The sequence below is a fragment of the Panulirus ornatus genome, chromosome 6 (genome assembly GCF_036320965.1).
Source record: "Panulirus ornatus isolate Po-2019 chromosome 6, ASM3632096v1, whole genome shotgun sequence".
Taxonomy (NCBI): Eukaryota; Metazoa; Arthropoda; class Malacostraca; order Decapoda; family Palinuridae; genus Panulirus; species Panulirus ornatus.
Genome location: NC_092229.1, coordinates 31,892,861 through 31,910,383, shown reverse-complemented (window position 1 = coordinate 31,910,383; position 17,523 = coordinate 31,892,861). Strand labels below are relative to the sequence as shown.

The following is a 17,523-nucleotide window of genomic DNA, read 5'->3' as shown; positions in this document are numbered from 1 at the left end:
GTGTTCTTTCAACCCTAACCATAAGGACTGACTAAGCAGTAGGCAGGAGCATCAGAAAGAAGTAGTCATTTGGAACATTAGGTAGGAGCCTTTGCAAGCACTGCTGGACTTGCCCTCTGACAGTGGCCTGTTAAGGGTGAGGCACTAAAGTATAAGAAGTGGCACTAGAGTTCTTTAGTTATGGAGAGACTGTTGCCATGGCCACCCCTCTGAGGGAGTTCCAACTGGAACTGCATCAGAGATACAGATAGAAGTTACTAAATAAACACATGCTGATGAACATCCAAACTAACTTGCACCAAATTGATCCTCTGAAATAAATGATTGGTTATCCACAACCAATTATCAGGACAAATTGATTGATTTCTTCTATCAACGCAGCAAATTCACTACATACTTTTAAATTTATATGTGAATTAATCTATATTAACAGTGAATACATATGTCTGTTCACATTCTCAATGTTCCCTCCACCTCATACTTCAAAGTGATCTATGCTGAACCTGCTTTCAATAACATTTCTGCTTGTGCAGATCTTCAAACACTGTATAGTGGCATCTTTCTTATAACACTCCAGATCTTGCCCTTCATTTTCATCCTACTGTATCTTCCTGTGCCTTTTTCCACCTATAACACTCAAAAACTCTTCTAACAATTATTTTCTTATGTCTACACCACTTCTGTTTTCCACTATACTTTTTCATTTCCTTCCCTTACTGTAATCACACCACATTTATCTCCCACTTAAAAGTAACTTCTTAAGCGAAGGAAAGACACACTTCTATATTAAAAAGAAAGATATAAGGAATTCAATTACTCCAATATAATAGGTCATCAAAGACATATGTCAGCACTGCAGACAGGCCTAGCATGTAGAGTTTTTAAAAAAAGAAAGCCAACAAAAACTCACAAGCACTGATATGGTTAGGGTCAAGTCCAGGGAACTCTGCTCGAGCTTCAGGAGAGACTGAGTACTGAGAAGCACCAGTCTCATTGATAATAGTGTACTGGACATTGTAAGGGTCGAAGCACTTCTGGGTTATCAGTCGAGTTAAGTAGTTCTCCATCTCCCGGCAACCAGTTCCATTACCCACTGCAAACAACTCACACCTGAAAAAATTTAAAGAATATAGTGGCACCAAATCTTGACAGGTACCTGGGTAATCAGTTAAGTAGTTCTCCTTCACCTGGCAACCAGTTCCATTACCCACTGCAAACAACTCACACCTGAAGAGATTTAAAGAATGTAGTTACAAAATCATGACAGGTACCTTTGGTTTTGTAACTATGAATAACAATGAACATTTAAAAGCATTTATACACCCTTTCCTTTTTCATCAGTATCTAATCTTCCATCTCTGAGTAAATCAGCCACATAGATACAAATATCAATAGCAGGTGGAGACACATAATTCATATCCAAGCATAAATGAAAATATGTGAGGAATACGTTATCACGAGAATCTGATTCAAAGTCAAATCTCTGAGTCACTTGAATATGAGGGGACATTAGTTAAATCCCTAAGGCCCCATTCTAACTGACAGTATGTACAATTATGAAAATAAATTTATTAATAACAATATCACACCTTCTGATTATAAGTCACTGATTTAAACTGCACAAAGAAATGCAGGTTTTGAAGTCTGGGAAAACTTTCTAAGCAAAGCAATGACATATATTTCTTGGATATTTAGGAGATTAGTACTTTCTAACACCTCATCATTCCATGGCAGTGACAGCTTGCTCATTTCAGGCCCACTATTGGCTAATCAGAGGCTGCCACATTTATGATACCACCAACCCACTCACTCTAAGGGACAGATCCAACTGATGCCTCGGAATCCAAACACTGCATATGTCAACACAAAAATGGAAAATCCTAGCAAAGTGAAAGGTTTTTTGAATTGAAAGGATGGTAGGACAAGAAAATTCAACTGATAATTACTTACTGAATACAACCTTGGAGAAGAGGCTTTTCAAACTACAAAATTTACAATCTTCCCCTCAGTTAGTCTGTTTTATGAGCAACAAGAGCATATCCAAGTGAGGGGGAGGGTTTGGAAAAATTTCAAATAAGAAGAAAACATCCAAAAGTAGAGACAAATACTTTCTAAAGATGTTCCAAAGGCACACCAGAAACCAACTCTCCAAAAGAAGGGATCCTAAGATATGCACAGTATATCCTCCATGTCTATACTATAGACTGGATGACTGAAGGTTCTAAGTGAATGCTAAAAGTCCCTTTAGTATTTTGTCCTCCAATTTTTTTAAAAAGAATAAGGTAAAGGTCACCCTTCTCACATCATGTCTTATAATGTAAAGACCAGGTTCAGCCAGTATGACAAGTAAAGATGTCACTTGCCAAAGGGTGTTCACAGATTCCTCCACAGGCAAATAAATATTCCCCTCTAAAATCTCTGATTTCCAAAAGACAGCTTTTACTGAGCAAAAAGTGCTAATCTCTTAAAGAAGTCTTCAGAGTTTATGACACAAGGACTATTCACAGACTTAACAGTTTCACACTAGATCTCTCCCACTAGGTAATGTCCTTTATCTTCTGGCCTATCAGCATAGCTCTTAATCATATTTTCTTTTGAGGTTTCCAGCTTGTAGCAGCTAACATTTACTGATGTTACAAGGCATTTGTCACTTCCTAAACCACTCACAGTGATTTTATATAGATCCTCTTGTAATCTTAGCCTACCTCCTTCAGTTAATATTGCATTGCTGATCTTTGTGTTATGTGCAAGTTTGGACACTATGGTATTCAGCTCTACATCAATATCATTAATATAAATGATGAAAAGCATACGCCCAAGTATGGATCCCTAGAGGAATCCACTACTAGTGTCCACTAGTAATGAATGGCCATGGTGATGATTCATGATTCACTCAGCCTCCTATCACATAACCAGGCTTTTATCCCATTTCCTATGTGACAAGTAATCCTCAAGGCTTGGACTTTATGCATCAATGTAATGTAGGGACGATGTTGAATGCTTTCTGAAAGTTCAAAAAATATAATATCTATTGCTTTTATCTTAGTATGGGTAGTGAATAACTTATGATGAAATCCAAGTCGGTTTGTAAGGCATGATCTGTGCTTTCTAAAACCATGCTGTGCATAACTGATTAAACTGTGTTCGAGATAGGCTACGATTTTATCTCTAATAAATGACTAGAAGTTTACATATAATTGATGTGATGCTAATAGGACAGTAATTGCCAGGCAATTTCCAGCTTCCCCTTTTGTGTTTGACATTTCTAATTACTCATAGATAGAAATGATCAGAACCTGGGTTTTTCTAAGTCTTCAACTTGTCTGTCCATGATAGCACTTCTCTAACTGTGATAGTAAATTCTGGTACTGTGTGAGTGCTATTTAACATTGTTTCAAAATTTATCATTGCTTTCAGTTTAAAAACAGATATAAAACCTGTTCAGAGTTGTTGCTACACTTTTACTATCCACAATGGGTTCCCCATTCTCATTTACTAAGGGTATCACACACCTTATATGTTTCTTATTACTGATATATCTATAGAATCTTTTAGGATCTCTATTACTATCTCTTGCAACACACACTTCGTATTGCCTTTTTTTTGTAAGATTTTTCAAGTAGCTCCTGATTGTGATATACTATGAGGCAATACTTAGGTTACTGTCTGATTTCCTAAGTTTGTAGAGTTTATTTCTGTGCTGTATAGATCTTGTACCATTCAGACTCAATAATGGTTTCATTGTTTCTGTTGTGCATGGGAATTAATGTGACCTGATGGTGCATAAACTCACGTTTAAAATTGGCCTATAATTCCTCTGAGTATGAACCAACAAGAATGAGACTCTTTAATGCATCATACAACCTATCAAAATCCACCCTTTTAAAGTTATTTATTATAATTATTTTACTTTGTTGCCATCTCCCACGTTAGCGAGGTAGCGCAAGGAAGCAGACAAAAGAATGGCCCAACCCACCCACATACACATGTATATGCATACACGTCCACACATGCAAATATACACACCTATACATCTCAACGTATACATATATATACACACAGACACATACATATATACATATGTACATAATTCATACTATCTGCCCTTATTCATTCCCATCGCCAGCCTGCCACACATGAAATAACAACCCCCTCCCCCCACATGTGCGCGAGGTAGCGCTAGGAAAAGACAACAAAGGGCACATTCGTTCACACTCAGTCTCTAGCTGTCATGTACAATACACCGAAACCACAGCTCCCTTTCCATATCCAGGCCCCACAAAACTCTCCATGGTTTACCCCAGATGCTTCACATGCCCTGGTTCAATCCACTGACAGCACGTCGACCCCGGTATATCACATCATTCCAATTCACTCTATTCCTTGCACGCCTTTCACCCTCCTGCATGTTCAGGCCCTGATCACTCAAAATCTTTTTCACTCCATCTTTCCACCTCCAATTTGGTCTCCCACTTCTCCTCATTCCCTCCATCTCTGACACATATATCCCACTGGTCAATCTTTCCTCACTCATTCTCTCCATGTGACCAAACCATTTCAAAACACCCTCTTCTGCTCTCTCAACCACACTCTTTTTATTACCACACATCTCTCTTACCCTATTATTACTTACTCGATCAAACCACCTCACACCACATATTGCCCTCAAACACTTCATTTCCAGCAAATCCACCCTCCTTCGCACCACTCTATCTACAGCCTAAGTTAGGGGTAATAATATTGGTTGTAGAAGAGTCAGTTTTGATAATGATGTTGAACCTAACCATATTATGGTAACAAGTACCCAGATGTTCTCTAACATGGGTATTACTTACTAAGAACTCCAGAGATGCATGAACTAAATCAAGTATATTAGCTTCCCTCTTCAGCTTGGTGATGGGTTGGTAAGGAAAATTATCTTCAATAAAGTTGATAAATCTAGCAGATGCACTTTCTCCAACAGGGATAATTTGCCTGTTGATTTCAGTTGATTTCTGAAGGATTAAAATCCCCAAGAATGATTGAGTCTTTACTTTGTATTGCTCATTCTAAATTCTCTTACATGATAGTACCAATATCTGCTGGCTGACTCCAGCATTCATAGTTGATGCTTATATAAAGTTTCGAAAATTCTGTGCTAATCTGAACACACAAATGTTCAATAGTCTGAATTTTGATGGGGCTTAGGTACGACTTTACATACAGTGCAGTTCAGCCTCCTTGACCATCTCTGTCCCTTAAAAATTTGTAGTATGGTAGATTTTGTAGTCTGGTAGACTACTCGCTAATCAAGTTGTTGTTTTTCTTGCTCAGAAATGTTTCCGTTAAACCAATGATACCAACATGTTCAGTGGTTACCACACGATGCAATTCATTACTTTTGTTTAGGATGGATCTTATATTCACACTAAGTCCACTTAATTTCTTCGAGTAATTACTGTACAAGACTGATGGCATGAATTGGTGACCAGCTATTTTTTTACCGAGGTGTGATGAGCTTCTATGACCCACCTCCACGTTTTCGCTGTCCTGATGGGGGAGGGGATTTGATCTGACTTCCCTCATTTGATATGTAACACAACATGACCTGACCAAAAACCACCAATCTGATGCGGTCAAGACACCAACCTCTACTGGGGGTCAACAAAAATTTTCCCATGCAGCTGCAAGGCAATCTGACATTTGATTTGTAAAGCTAAGAGTTCTCTCCATTTACTGCTAAAGTGAGTACCATCTATGTTGTATAATCCCTATCTCCTAAGAAGTCAAGCTATGGGTCTACAAAGTTAAGCATTTCAATCTCTAATTTACTCCTAGTACTCTACTTAAGGTGCAGTTACCTACATTTTTTTCACTGGGGGGAGTGCCAACTATAACAGTGTTATCCAATCTATCTCTCTGGGTGCCAATCAGCTCATGGTATTCTTTGATGATACTTTATGAATTTGAATTATGTTAAACATCACTGCTCGCATGATTCACCATTAAGCAGGACTTTTTAGATGGTACTTTAATGTCTTTAACCTTTTGTTTAATGAGGAAACTTTTTTAGATGGTACTTTAATGTCTTTAACCTTTTGTTTAATGAGGAAACTTCTGAAACCAGGGTACACATGGACTGTTCTCATAGCTCTCAAATTCTCCACTATGTATCTACCCAAATTTCTGACTGGTGTATCTCCTATAATCACGGAACAGTCATCTTTGTTCTTTTCTTGCAAGTCACTGAGTACTGAAAGTCGAGTGAGTTGTGCAAATCCATTGCTTGTGAGTAGGGCCGATGGAGGTTGTGGTGGTGGGGGGTTCCACATGGCAGGAGAAGGGGGAATGGCTGGATGGGTAGTTGAAGTATGACATAAACATGGAAGTTACTGAATTAGGGTGAGGGAGAGCCTTAGTGGAGAGACAGGAATGGAAGTTTGGGTGAGGGTGAAAGGAGTTTAGGTGGGCTAAAAGGAGGCAGAATGACTGGGGGGAGGAAGAGTGTTAAGTTGAACATGAAGTTGAGAGAGAGAGAGAGAGAGAGAGAGAGAGAGAGAGAGAGAGAGAGAGAGAGAGAGAGAGAGAGAGAGAGAAAGAAAGAGAGAGAGAAAGAAAGAGAGAGAGAAAGAAAGAGAGAGAGAAAGAAAGAGAGAGAGAAAGAAAGAGAGAGAGAAAGAAAGAGAGAGAGAAAGAAAGAGAGAGAGAAAGAAAGAGAGAGAGAAAGAAAGAGAGAGAGAAAGAAAGAGAGAGAGAAAGAAAGAGAGAGAGAAAGAAAGAGAGAGAGAAAGAAAGAAAGAAAGAGAGAGAGAGAGAGAGAGAGAGAGAGAGAGAGAGAGAGAGAGAGAGAGAGAGAGAGAGAGAGAGAGAGAGTGATTTATGATTGTGTGTGTGTGTGTGTGTGTGTGTGTGTGTGTGTGTGTGTGTGTGTGTTTGTTTGTTTGTTTGTTTGTTTGTTTGTTTGTTTGTTTGTTTGTTTGTTTGTTTGTGTGCATGTGTGTGTGTGTGTTTGCATGTGTGTTTGCGTGTGTGTGTGTGTGTGTGTGTGTGTGTGTGTGTGTGTGTGTGTGTGTGTGTGTGTGCAGGTAGGTCTACCAGAAGACATCCACTCTATATGCAGTCCAAAAGAATTCTAAGGCTCAGAGCAGATCAGTCCTGTGAAGTGCATGGGTCTATGACATCATCATTGCAATGTCCTCTAACAAGTTAAAGGTATCCTGAATCAAGCAGGCTGTTGCTACCATAAAAGATTAGTTAGTTATGGGTGGGGAAGGCTAGTTCTAGTCCACCAGTTTGAGAGGGTGTTAAAAGGTCCAAACCACTCATGGAGAAAAATTAAATTCATTTGAAGCTAAGAGTTCATATTAAGTATTTACAAAATAATTTGTCCAGAAGAGCTATCAGAAAGTTATGTGGTCTAAGTGAGTTAAAACTGGGCATGTCCTGCTTTTGTGTTCCTACATAAATATTCTTATTTCATTAACATAATACTGTGCAATACAGTCTCTTCTTTCTTTTCTTCCTTCACACTTGATCACTGTTTCTCGTATTAGCAAGGCAGCACAGGGAATAGATGAAGAAAGGCAAAGTCTGCTCACATCCATTCTTGAGCTGACATGTGCAATGTACCAAAACCACAGCTCCCTACCTACATCCAGGCCCCATAGACTTTCCAAGATATTTCACATGGCCTGGTTCAGTCTATTAACAGTACATGGACCCCAGTATAACATATCATTCCAATTAACTCATCCTATGCATGCTTTCAATCCTCCTTCATGTTAGGTCCCAATTGCTCATAAGCTTTTTCAATCCATCTTCCATCTCCAGTTTGGTCTCTCCATTCTCCTTGTTCCCTCCACTTATGACACACATATCTTCTTTGTCATCCTTTCCTCACTCATTCTCTCCCTATGTCCAAATCACTGCAGCATACCCTCTTCTGCTCTCTCAACCTTGCTCTTTTTATTACCACACATCTCTCGTACCTTTTCATGACTTATTTGATCAAACCAACTCAAACCACGTATTGTCCCTAAACATTTTATATGAAACACATCTACCCTCCTTGACACAGCCCCATGCTCACATCCATACAATATTTTGTTGGAATTACTATTCCTTCAAACATAACCATTTTTGCCCTCCCACATAATGTTCTCTCTTTCCTCACATTTTTCAGCGCTCCTAAAACCTTTTCCACCTCCCCACCCTATGACTCACTTCTGCTTCCATGGTTCCATTCACTGCTATGTCCACTCCCAGACTTTTAGATCTAAGACACCACTTCCTCCAATTTTTCTCCATTCAACTTACACCCCAAACTTGTCCCTCAATCTTGCTGAACCTAACAGCCTTGCTTTAATTCACAATCACTCAACTTTCTTTTTTCACATACCCTTCCAAACTCAATCACCAACCTCTGTAGTTTCTCACTCGAATCTGCCACCTGCGATGTATCATCAGTGAACAACAACTGATTCACTTCCTATGCTCTCTCATCTCCCATAGACTGAATACTTTTCCCTCTCTGCAAGACTTGCATTTACCTCCTTCACCACCCCAACCATAAACAAATTAATGAGGAAAATTCTGGCACCAGGGTAGATATTGATTGCTCTCTTAGCTCTCAAATTTTCCACCATGTGTCTACCCAGATTTCTGACCAGCATATCTCCTATAATCACATCTTTGCTCTTTTCTTGCAAATTACTGAGTAATGCTAATCAACTGAATACTACAAATCAATTCCTCATAAGTAGGGCCGATGAAGGATTTTTTTTCTTCTCTCTCTCTCTCTCTCTCTCTCTCTCTCTCTCTCTCTCTCTCTCTCTCTCTCTCTCTCTCTCTTTCTCTCTCTTTTTTTTTGGGGGGGGGTATGGTCCAATGAGGAAGGGAATGAATGTATGGGCGGTTAAGGTGTAACATAAACTTGGAGGAGGTTGTGGAACAAGAGTAAGGGAGAGCCTTAGTGGAGGGATGAATCTGGATGTTTGGGTAAGGGCGAAAAGAGTTTAGGTGGGTTAACAGGAGACAGCATGACGGGGGAGGAAAAAGGGACACGAAGCTTAGGAGGGGATGTGAGGGCATAGGCTGTTGGGGGAGGGTACCAGTGGGGGTTGGTTGGGGTAGGCAATGGGCAATGAGAGAGAGAGAGAGAGAGAGAGAGAGAGAGAGAGAGAGAGAGAGTGTGTGTGTGTGTGTGTGTGCACAAGTGTGCAGGTAGGTCTACTAGAAAACATCCACTCTATATACAGTCCAAAAGAATTCTAGGGGTCAGAGCAGATCAGTCCCATGAAGTGCATGAGTCTATAACCATCGTTGCAATGTCCTCTAGCACCTTAAAGGTATCCTGAATCAAACAAGCTGTTGCTACCATGGAAGACTCGTTACTTATGGGTGGGGAAGGCTAGCACTACCCCACCTGTTAGAGAGGGTGTTAAAAGCTTCAAACCTCCTATCTCACCACTCTCTTCTCCCCAATATTCCCTCTCCTTTTATGAAACCCCCAACAAATCTTCACCTTTGTCTCCACAAAACAGTAATCAGACATCCCATCAGCATGTTAACATCCAAAAGTCTCGCTTTTACATACCTATCAATTAACACGTAATCTAATAATACCCTTTCACTATCTCTCCTACTCACATACCTATATCTGTGTATATCTCTATTTCTAAACCAGGTATTCCCAATCACCAGTCTTTTTTTTAGCACAAGAAATCCACAAGCTCCTCACCATTTCCATTCACAACACTGAACACCCCATGTACACCAATTATACCCTCAACTGCCACATTACTCACCTTCAAATTCAAATCACCCATCACTAATACCAGGTCCTGTGCACCAAAACTGCAGACACACTCACAGTCAGCTGCTCTCAAAATACTTGCATCTCAACAGCTTTGTTCTCATGACCAGGCGCATAAGCACCAATAATCACCAATCTCTCACCATCCACTTTCAGTTTTACCCACATCAATCTAGAATATACTTCCCTGCACTCTATCGCACACTCCCACAACTTGCTGCTTCAGTAGTTCAATTCCTTCCTTAGTTCTTGTCCTCTCACCAACCCCTGACTTTACTCCCAAGACTTTTCCAAACCAATCTTTCCCTTTACCCTTGAGCTTCGTTTCACTCAGAGCCAGAACATTCAGGTTTCTTTCCACAAACATACTATCTATCTCTCATTTCTTCTCATCATGGTTACATCCACACACACACATTCAGACGCCCCAATCTGAGCCTTCGAGGAGGATATGGACCCCACCTGACTCCTTCAGTTTCCTCTTTTAGAAACTGAAATACAAGAAAGGCAGGGTTTCCAACTCCCCCATCCACCCCCTTTAATTGTCTTCTATGGCATGTAGACTTAGTCAACAAGTTCAGTGATATCAATGTTCATTTCAATTTCAAACTGGTTAGCTTTGATGTTTCGTCTCTGTTCACAAGAGTGCCAGTTGATGACCTGTTTTTATTGAACTGTTTGTGTATAAAAGACTGAGTATTACAATTTAATGGAGAATATTATGCAATGGGTAACCCAGTATTAAGTAATCTATACATGGAACTCTTTGAAACAAATATACTAAAGGATATCTTACCCTCTAATGCGAACTGGTTTAGGTATGTCAATGATGTTCTTTGTGTCTGGCCAGCAAATGAAAATTTACAAACATTTCTCCTTTTACTTAATAATTTAGAACCTCCTCTCAACTTAAATGTAGAAATTGAAAATAATTATACATTAACATTTTTAGATTGCATGATCCATAGGGATGGAAACATGTTTAAGTTTAGCATATACTCATTTTATATTCTATATTTATTTTGCTTTGTCGCTGTCTCCCGTGTTAACGAGGTAGTGCAAGGAAACAGATGAAAGAATGGCCCAACCCATCCACACACACATGTATATACATACACGTCCACACACTCAAATATACATACCTATACATCTCAACGTGTACCTATATATACTCACACAGACATATGGATATATACACATGGACATAATTCATAATATCTGCCTTTATTCATTCCCATTGCCACCCTGCCACACATGAAATAACAACCCCCTCCCCCGCATGTGTGTGAGGTAGCACTAGGAAAAGACAACAAAGGCCACATTCGTTCACACTCAGTCTCTAGCTGTCATGTAATAATGCGCCAAAACCACAGCTCCCTTCCCACATCGAGCCCCACAGAACTTTCCATGGTTTACCCCAGATGCTTCACATGCCCTGGTTCAATCCACTGACGGCACGTCGGCCCTGGTATACCACATCGTTCCTATTCACTCTATTCCTTGCACACCTTTCATCCTCCTGCATGTTCAGGCCCCGATCACTCAAAATCTTTTTCACTCCATCTTTCCACCTCCAATTTGGTCTCCCACTTCTCATATATCCATTATCACTTAGCTCAACATGATAGTTAAATCATCATCATTTCATTCTATGTTCCTTAGGGCATTATGTATATGCAGTCCAGAGTTCACTGATAATGAGTTTGAGAAGATATATTCTATTGGATCCATGTTAGTGTAGCCTAAATCTTTCATTGATAAATCCCTTTTAAATTGGCAAAGAAATCATTTTATGGAACTAAACCCAAACCACCCTTGACCCCAAGAAACTAAGAGCTCTCCCTTATAGTAATAATTTTACATTACTTCCCATTTATTTACATCCTTTAATGTAAATGTTGCCTTCAGCAACAACAATACTATAATATACATCTAAATTAGGAACTCAACAGAAAGTTCTGCAGCCCGAGTTTATAGAGTACCATGTAAAAATTTTAATATGGTTTATGTTGGGCAGACTGGTAAGGATCTCCGTTAGAATCAAGCAACATAAATATAGTACAAGTAAAGGAAAAGAATAAATGCCTCATTTAATCATGCAAAAAATTATGATCATTGTACAGACAGGAGTGATGCCATCTCACTTATTACCTCTAACTCCTATTACAAAGAAATATCATTGAATCTTCTATCATTAAATACACAAATGATTGTAACAATAATATTAAGGAAAGTCTAAACAAATCATAAAGCGTTATTGTTAATAAAATTTGTAAACAGTTCCCCCATTGTCCACCTAAAAAATTCTATAATAAGCACGTTCTCAGACTTCAACGCACCTGATCTCCATCAGGGGATTCACTTGTTTACCAAATGGCATCCTAACTACATCTTTTCCTAATATACCAACTAACACTTGCATATCTTTCTTGTGTCAGCCCTGATGGATCACTATCATGAAAGTGCATTTGGGAACTTACTGTGTTTCATTTCCCAGTAAATTAGAAGGTATAAAGGTACAACACCGATTTTCCGACACTCTTGGTTCTAGAGCCTTCCCGGATTAACCATTCTGCCGGACCAACCGTGATCACATAATAATAATTCATCAACACACCTCTAACCCACTAAATATACAAAGCCCATGTGTTTAATGTATACCATGGACTGCTAGAATTCAAATTAAACAAATGTTAAACATTTCAGCACCCTAAGATGGTAAGACTGTCATTTGATTGTTTGAATCCTATGGGGTCTTTTTTGTCTTCTGTTGTCAGTGTTTTCCTAAGTGTGCATCACCAAAAAAATGCAGTTTCATCTATATTCTACACCTGCTCAGGACGGAGGTGCTCGTCAGCTACGAGTTTCACAAACCCATCCATATACTCAGAAGTTCCTTCGTGGTTTGCAGATCGCTTTTGTCCACACACTTTATTCATGGAAATTCCATGATACTTCTTGAATCTATAAAACCATCCTTCACTACAGTCACGCTCATGTTGTAATTTAAAGTCCTAGCCTGATCCATTATCATGCTACCTGACAAGAAGCTCTCAAAACCATTTCATCATCACTTGTTCGTGCTCAGTACTCTTACCATCTTTCATAGCTTTTCTAATCATCATTTGCTTCTTGGAATCACTGTCTGCATTGAATTTCAATACTTTCTCGCTTTCCTTCCATATATTATAAACAGTTGATGAACCAATATTGTAGGAGTCACACAGCTTATGCACCAAAACACCACAGTCCATCATTTTCAGCAGTTCTACCTTATCTTGGATTGATAAGGACTGGTGTTTATGTTTGACACAACGACTGACACTCTCATATGTCTTAGAAGCCATAGCTAGGATTAAATTCAAGAAAAATAAGCTAAGAATCTCACAGAATTGAAGTATCACCACAAACAAGAATAGCGTGAAGAATGGAAATAAGAGCACTCTATAAACAACGCCATCAGTGGACCCCAGTAAACTAGTCTGGTGGCCGCAGTAATTTCAAGTTCCCTCAGAAAATTTTGTTCAGACTAAATGAGATGCCAAACCATCAGTTGCCGAAAATCCGGTGGTGTGCCTGAGTTTGGTAAAATGTGTGAAAGAAGAAAGCTAAGAGTAAATGTGAATAAGAGCAAGTAGGGTTCAGGGACAAGTCAATTGGGAGGTAAGTTTGAATGGAGAAAAACTGAAGGAAGTGAGCGTTTTAGATATCTGGGAGTGGATTTGGCAGAAGATGGAACCATGGAAGCGGAAGAGAGTCATAGGGTGGGGGAGGGGGCAAAAGTTCTGGGAGCGCTGAAATATGTGTGGGGGTCAAGAACGTTATCGTGGAAAGCAAAAATGGGTATGTTTGAAGGAATAGTGGTTCCAACAATGTTATATGGTTGCGAGGCGTGGGCCATAGATAGAGTTGTGAAGAGGAGGGTGGATGTGCTGGAAATGAGATGTTTGAGCACAATATGTGGTGTGACATGGTTTGATCGAGTAAGTAATGAAAGGGTAAGAGGGATGTGTGGTAATAAAAAGAGTGTGGTTGAGATACCAGAAGAGAGTGTTTTGAAATAGTTTGGTCACATGGAGAGAATGAGTGAAGAAAGACTGACAAAGAGGATATATGTGTCAGAGGTGGAGGGAATGAGGAGAAATGGGAGACAAAATTGGAGGTGGAAAGATGGAATGAAAAAGATTTTGAGTGATCGGGGCCTGAACATGCAGGAGGGTGAAAAGCGTGCAAGGAATTGAGTGAATTGGAACAATGTGGTATACTGGGGTGGACATGCTGTCAATGGATTGAACCAGGGCATGTGAAGTGTCTGGGGTAAACCATGGAAAGTTTCTGGGGCCTGGATGTGGAAAGGGAGCTGTGGTTTCGGTGCAATATGCATGACAGCTAGAGACTGAGGGTGAATGAATGTGGCCTTTGATGTCTTTTCCTAACGCTACCTCGCGCACATGAGGGTGGAAGGGGTTCTCATTTCATGTGTGGCGGGGTGGCAACGGGAATGGATAACGGTAGACAGTATGAATTACATACATGTGTATATATGTATATGTCTGTGCATATATACATGTATATGTTGAGATGTATAGATATGTATATGTGCGTGTGTGGGCGTGTATGTATACACGTGTATGTGGGTGGAGTGGGCCATTCTCTCGTCTGTTTCCTTGCGCTACCTCGCTAACGTGAGAGACAGCAACAAAGTATAATAACTTTTAATTTTCTAAAAGGGGAAACAGAAGAAGTCATGCGGGGAATGCTCATCCTCCTCGAAGGCTCAGATTAGGGTGTCTAAATGTGTGTGGATGTAACCAAGATGAGAAAAAAGAAGAGACAGGTAGTATATTTGAGGAAAGGAACCTGGATGTTTTGGCTCTGAGTGAAACGAAGCTCAAGGGTAAAGGGGAAGAGTGGTTTGGGAATGTCTTGGGAGTAAAGTCAGGGATTAGTGAGAGGACAAGAGCAAGGGAATGAGTAGCACTACTCCTGAAACAGGAGTGGTGGGAGTATGTGATAGAGTGTAAGAAAATAAAGTCCAGATTGATATGGTTAAAACTGAAAGTGGATGGAGAGAGATGGGTGATTATTGGTGCATATGCACCTGGGCATAAGAAGAAAGATCATGAGAGGCAAGTGTTTTGGGAGCAGCTGAGTGAGTGTGTTAGTAGTTTTGATGCATGAGACTGGGTTATAGTGATGGGTGATTTGAATGCAAAGGTGAGTAATGTGGCAAATGAGGGAATAATTGGTGTACATGGGGGTGTTCACTGTTGTAGATGGAAATGGTGAAGAGCTTGTAGATTTATGTGCTGAAAAAGGACTGGTGATTGGAAATAACTGGCTTAAAAAGAGAGATATACATAAGTATACGTATGTAAATAGGAGAGATGGCTGGAGAGCATTATTGGATTATGTGTTAAATGATAGGCGCGCGAAAGACAGACTTTTGGATGTTAATGTGCTGAGAGGTGCAACTAGAGGGATATCTCATCATTATCTTCTGGAGGCGAAGGTGAAGGTTTGTAGAGGTTTTCAGAAAAGAAGAGAGAATGTTGGGGTGAAGAGAGTGGTGAAAGTAAGTGAGCTTGGGAAGGAGACTTGTGTGAGGAAGTACCAGGAGAGACTGAGTACAGAATGGAAATAGGTGAGAACAAAGGCCATAAGGGGAGTGGGGGAGGAATGGGATGTATTTAGGGAAGCAGTGATGGCTTGCGCAAAAGATGCTTGTGGCATGAGAAGCGTGGGAGGTGGGCAGATTAGAAAGGGTAGTGAGTGATGGGATGAAGAAGTAAGATTATTAGTGAAAGAGAAGAGAGAGGCATTCGGACGATTCTTGCAGGGAAATAATGCAAATGTGTGGGAGATGTATAAAAGAAAGAGGCAGGAGGTCAAGAGAAAGGTGCAAGAGGTGAAAAAGAGGGCAAATGAGATTTGGGGTGAGAGAGTATCATTAAATTTTAGGGATAATAAAAAGGTGTTTTGGAATGAGGTAAATGAAGTGTGTAAGACAAGGGAACAAATGGGAACTTCAGAGAAGGGGGCTAATGGGGAGGTGATAACAAGTAGTGGTGATGTGAGAAGATGGAGTGAGTATTTTGAAGGTTTGTTGAACGTGTTTGATTATAGAGTGGTAGATATAGGATGTTTTGGTCGAGGTGGTGTGCAAAGTGAGAGGGTTAGGGGGAATGATTTGGTAAACAGAGAAGAGGTAGTAAAAGCTTTGCAGAATATAAAAGCCGGCAAGGCAGTGGGTTTCGATGGTACTGCAGTGGAATTCATTAAAAAAGGTGGGAGACTGTATTGCTGACTGGTTGGTTAGGTTATCTAATGTATGTATGATTCATGGTGATGTGCCTGAGAATTGACAAAATGCTTGCATAGTGCCATTGTGCAAAGGCAAAGGGGATAAAAGTGACTGCTCAAATTACAGAGGTATAAGTTTGTTGAGTATTCCTGGGAAATTATATGGAAGGGTATAGATTGAGAGGGTGAAAGCATGTACAGAGCATCAGATTGGGGAAGAGCAGTGTGGTTTCAGAAGTGGTAGAGGATGTGTGGATCAGGTGTTTGCTCAAAAGAATGTATGTATAATACTTAGAAAAGCAAATGGATTTGTATGTGGCATTTATGGATCTGAAGAAAACATACGATAGAGTTCATAGAGATGCTCTGTGGATGGTATTAAGAATATATGATGTGGAAGGCAAGTCGTTTGAAGCAGTGAAAAGTTTTTATCGAGGATGTAAGGCATGTGTACGTGTAGGAAGAGAGAAAAGTGCTTGGTTCTCACTGAATGTTGGTTTGCGGCAGGGGTGTGTGATGTCTACATGGTTCTTTCATTTGTTTATGGATGGGGTTGTTAGGGAGGTGAATGCAAGAGTTTTCGAAAGAGGAGCAAGTATACAGTCTATTGTGGATGAGAGACCTTGGGAAGTGAGTCAGTTGTTGTTCGCTGATGATACAGCGCTGGTGTCTGATTCGTGTGAGAAACTGCAGAAGCTGGTGACTGTGTTTGGTAAAGTGTGTGAAAGAAGAAAGCTGAGAGTAAATGTGAATAAGAGCAAGGTTATTAGGTACAGTAGGGTTGAGCAACAAGTCAATTGGGAGGTAAGTTTGAATGGAGAGAAACTGGAGGAATTGAAGTGTTTTATATATCTGGGAGTGGAATTGGCAGCGGATGGAAACATGGAAGCGGAAGTGAATCATAGGGTGGGGGAGGGGGGCGAGAGTTCTGGGAGCATTGAAGAATGTGTGGAAGTCGAGAATATTATCTCGGAAAGCAAAAATGGGTATGTTTGAAGGAATAGTGGTTTCAACAAATGTTTATGGTTGCGGGCGTGGGCTTTGGGTAATTTTGGGAAGGAGGGTTTGGGTGTGTGGAAATGAGGGTGTTTTGGGCAAAGGGTTTTTAAATAAATATAGGGTAAGAGAGATGGAGGGAAAAAAAAAGGGTGGTTGAGAGAGCAGAAGAGGGTGTTTTGAAATGGTTTTGGGCACATGGGGGAGAATGAGTAAGGGGAAAATTGACCAAAAAGGATATATGTTTTTGGAGGGGGGAGGGAAGAGGGGAAGGGAGACCCAAAATTTGGGGGTGGAAAGTGGGATGAAAAAGATTTTGGTGTTGGGGGCCTGAAAAATGCAGGAGGGGAAAGGAGGGAAAAAAAAAGAGTGAATTTTGGGGCGATGTTGGGATCCGGGGGGCTTTCTTCGTGGATTGAACCCGGGATGTG

At 40.2% G+C, this 17,523-nt stretch overlaps 1 protein-coding gene across 1 annotated transcript in view; it reads right to left on the bottom strand.

Annotated features, from left to right (window-relative positions):
* Window positions 1–17,523, bottom strand: part of LOC139748897 (S1 RNA-binding domain-containing protein 1-like) — a 714,827-nt gene that overhangs the window by 287,626 nt on the left and 409,678 nt on the right. The window contains exon 8 of the mRNA XM_071662261.1: window positions 911–1,110. Coding sequence (XP_071518362.1) covers window positions 911–1,110 — 200 coding nt within the window. The remainder of the gene's footprint in view (window positions 1–910; window positions 1,111–17,523) is intronic.